General features: G+C 38.8%; 1 protein-coding gene across 1 annotated transcript in view; it reads left to right on the plus strand.

The window, feature by feature from the left end:
• Positions 1–239: 239 nt before the first annotated feature.
• LOC116674024 (coagulation factor XIII A chain-like) overlaps positions 240–4,394 on the plus strand; it is a 22,567-nt gene continuing 18,412 nt past the window's right edge. The window contains 6 exon segments of the mRNA XM_032506508.1: positions 240–285; positions 288–317; positions 1,486–1,565; positions 2,099–2,195; positions 3,053–3,229; positions 4,141–4,389. Coding sequence (XP_032362399.1) covers positions 240–285; positions 288–317; positions 1,486–1,565; positions 2,099–2,195; positions 3,053–3,229; positions 4,141–4,389 — 679 coding nt within the window.

Genomic DNA, 4,394 nt, shown 5'->3' on the forward strand with positions numbered 1-4,394 from the left:
CATCAGAAAAACATTGAAAAAAGCGTCAAAATACTAAAGTAACAGAAAAGTGATTTATTATTAGTAAATAACACTATATTCTGTTGTTAGAGTAGTATTTAATGATGTACTTCATGTAAAGGAGTAACTAAAAGTATCCTTGCATAGGTGTGTGTGTGTGTGTGTGTGTGTGTGTGTGTGTGTGTGTGTGTGTGCGTGTGCGTGTGTAAAAAGGGGAAGTAGTGTGTGTATATAAACTGATGCTGAAGTCAATCTCATCATCATCTGATCTGCTCATCAGAGACTCAACAGACCCACTTCTCTCCTTCATCTGAGCGGTGAGACACACACACACACACACACACAAACACACACACACACACATTGTACTACTAAATTGCGCAAACAATAAGTATCATAGTATAGGACACCTATTCTGTGATACTTATTATTTGTGCAATTTTATTTGTATGCAAAGATTAACATGTTCATTTTTAAAGGCTATAAATTTCATTATACATACTTATCATAAAGTACTTCAAAAACTGATTTCATGTACTTATTCAATTTAAATTTACAGATTTCTCCTGTATATGTTTTTAAAACTTGAACATATCAAACGAATTACAAATATAGAGTGTGAATTTACATGTCCATTGCAAAAGGTGTATTATCAGCTTTGTGTACTTAAATTATCAAAAGTAAAAGTACTCGTAATGTAGAACGGCTTCTTGAGTGATTTTTTATTTCACGTCTTTTAAACACAATGTAGAAGAAGATCTGAAATTTGTATTATTATTATAGCAATTATAAGGACTGCAGATGTTATTAAAATAATATCTTATATTTTTACATAATTGAATTCAACGTGTGGAATATTTTGTCCACATGTGACCATTTGTATTCCCCGTCCAGAGTGACAGTGTCTCTGTGGGGTTTTATGATGACATCTTATAAGGATATAATGATATACTCAACACATAATTTGATAGCATTCACGGTTTTAAGTTCTTTTTACTCAGGATTTTCTTTAACAGTATGAGCTGCAGACAAATGACTGAAAATATTCCTTTATTTAAACAAATTGTGCAAAGAAAACAGTTGTTTTGGCTTCAAGACACCAGCCAGTGACGCACCAGGTAGATAAGCCAGTTTGTGATTGGTTCCCGCAAAATTGTGAACTGAAGCAGGAGAATTAAACGTGCTGGTTTCCAGACCGAGCTGCAGGGAGAAATCAGATCGCCACGCGTAAAAAAAAACTAAAGAAATACAAAAAAAGTCATACTTGAAAAAGTTGTGGAACCTCCCTGATCCATAAAAAGTGAAATCCAAAGCAGATTGCACACTAAGTCATTTATAAATTTCATTGTGTGATTCAGTTTTTATGTCAACCGCTTGCCATCTTCACACATTTACATTGATTATTAACCGATTTATCACACATTAGGACATCTGTACTATTTGCATTAATTCCTGCATTAAATATGTGTTTATTGGTCTGTGCAGTGACTTCAGTGAAACCTCCGGCCATCATGTCTCCATCAAAGAGGAAGTTCAACCCCTTCAAGGGGCGATACCCGGAGAAGGTAATGCACCACTGACAACAAACACATTACAAATTCAAAAAGAAGAAAGGCCCAAGGCACTCTATCTCCAAAAAGTTAAAAAGCTGAAGTTATTATTGGAATTATTTTGTCTAACATTTAAGATAAGAGGAACATATGTTGATGGGTCAACGTTTTGAAAGCATTATACTTTGAATGAATTGTTTTGGGCAATGTGGTTGAACAAAACCCATTTTTCGGAAATAGAAACTTTAAAAAACGGATCAAGTTTGACCCGAGGACAAATTGAGGGTTAATCGATTAGTTGTCAACAAAATGGTTGAAAAAAGAGGGAAGAAGAATGTTTATGATAAAAAAGAATAATTCAAATCAATTAATCCATTATCAAAATAGCTGGTGATTAATTTTATTGTTGACAACTGCTCGATTAATCGATCCTCTTTTCTGATCTACATCTAAAATTTGCTCCACGTTGATGGACTACAGCAATAACATGTATTCACATTAAATCGTTCCTCTCTTTCTTTCATTGTTTCTTTGATATTAATCTTTAGATGTCAACCTCCAACCTTGTTGGTTTAGAAGAAGATTTCCCAGAGTTTGAGGCTTTTCCTGACTTTCCCACAGCCAGAGCACCTGCACCTGACGGCAGTAAGATCCATTTCCTTAATAATTGTTGTATCTGTCTGATTCAATTCAATTTAATTGTATTAATTGCATCAAAGCATAAAAAGAGTTATCTTACAAAACTTTACAGATAGAGTAGGTCAAGAACACACTATAATTTACAAAGACCAAACAATTCCAGCAATTCCCCCTAGAGCAAGCATTTAGTGTGACAGTGGCGAGGAAAAACTCATTTTAGGATGAAACCTGGGACAGACCCAGGCTCTTGATGGGCGGTGTCTGCCGGTGCCCATTGGGGGGGTGAACAGTGTCAATAACAGTTACAATAAAGATAATGGAACTATGGCTAGAAATAACAGTTGTAGCAGTTCAGGCTGGATGGCCTAGCAGGGCACTGAAGGGTGTAGCAGGGGATAGCAGGGCACTGAAGGGTGTAGCAGGGCGCGGAGCAGGACCCCGGCGACAGCTGCAACAATGATTTAGGTCCCACCTTTATCCAAGGAAAACTGCTGGCAGAGAAAATATAAGGACACTGGGGAATAAGTTCCCCAGAGCTCAGTTAGTAACATGCATTTTTGGGACATGAATGGACTCAGAGAGAGAGAGAGAGAGGGAGGAGAGAGAGAGAGAGAGAGAGAGAGAGAGAGAGAGAGAGAGAGAGGAGCTCAGTGTGTCAAAGAAAGTCCCCCGGCAGTCTAAAACTATTACAGCATAACTAAGAGCTGGTCTAAGGCAAACCTGAGCCATCTCCATAAGGGTTGGTAGATTACTCTGACAACTGTGAAGAAGGGAGATTAATGATGATGATAATAAAAAACTCTGATTAGTCATTGATACAAATGCAAATGTGACGTACTCTCCCTTTCTTCATTTCCTCTCAGCGTCTCCGTCGGTGCAGAATGTCGACATGTGTCAGCAGATAAATAAACCGCAACACAACACGAGCGCCTACGACACCCCAAACCTGGTGGTCCGCCGCGGTCTGGAGTTCCAGATGAAAGTCACCTTCGACCGCCCGCTGGCGGAGAGCGACGACTTCCAACTCGAGTTCGTGATTGGTGAGTTTGAATTCTGGGATAGGAGACAGGTCTACAGGTTTTCCTTGTAAAGTAACATGTGCATGGTCAAATCAAGAACATGAAAAACCGGTAAATGAACCATATAAATTTCCAATTTTTAAATAAGGCTGTTCTCATTAACCATTCATAAACATGTATAGCTCCAAAAAGTAATGCATGGTAATTTCAAAGTATTCCAAGTATTTCTTACTGTATGCAGCACTACAAATCTTTGAAATTGGTCCAGTATTGAGCAACAACATTATGATCAGCAGTTTCAAACCGGGGCTGCTCTACAACCCTAAGGGGCAAATGTGCATCTTCAATTTCGTCCATTGAAAGTGCTGTTTTTGCAACTTACCGGCTCATATTAATATTCTCATAACTGCCTGACAATATTATGGAAAGGATCTCTACAGAGATAGACCTCATCATGATTCGTAGGATATCATACAAATTATTGTTCATACGTTAGGATATCATACCGACCCAGTTAATTAGAGTGTTTTGAACTTCAACACCTAAACACTACATGTTGCATTTATGTAAGAGTGTGAAGACTTACATGAAGTTAGAAAGCTATCAAACTTACTGTGACGTTACAGAGCACAGAAGTTTGAACAGGTGGCTAGTATTGACTTAGCAGTCCAAATCATTATAAAAAATTATGAAGAAATGGTATTATAGTTATAAATATTAACGACATAACACAGAGAGCTGCTGTGTGACAGATGTTTTAAGTGTTCGGCCTTGGCTCGTTTATAGGAACACATTTTTTACATGATTAAGTACAGTATGCGCTTCATGCTGTTTTGAGGCTTTTTTAATGCTTTTTTCAACTAACACTTTCAGAAGTTTCCCTTTCTTTCCTTTCATCACTAATACTCCTCCTCCTCCTCCTCCTCCTCCAGGTGAAAACCCTACACCCAGCAGGGACTCCCTGGTGGCGGTAACCTTTAATTCCCGTAATGGAGGCCCGTGGACGGGTCGGATTGTGGACAGACAGGATGTAACTTTGACTCTGGGCATCACACCGACGCCCGACGCCCTCGTTGGGAGGTTTCAAACGTACGTGGTCTTCGTGGCAGGAACCGGAATGCAGCGTAGCAAGAGGGACGCCGCCACCGACCTGTACATGTTGTTCAACGCCTGGTGTAAAGGTAGG

This window comes from Etheostoma spectabile, chromosome 24, assembly GCF_008692095.1.
Source record: "Etheostoma spectabile isolate EspeVRDwgs_2016 chromosome 24, UIUC_Espe_1.0, whole genome shotgun sequence".
Classification (NCBI taxonomy): domain Eukaryota; kingdom Metazoa; phylum Chordata; class Actinopteri; order Perciformes; family Percidae; genus Etheostoma; species Etheostoma spectabile.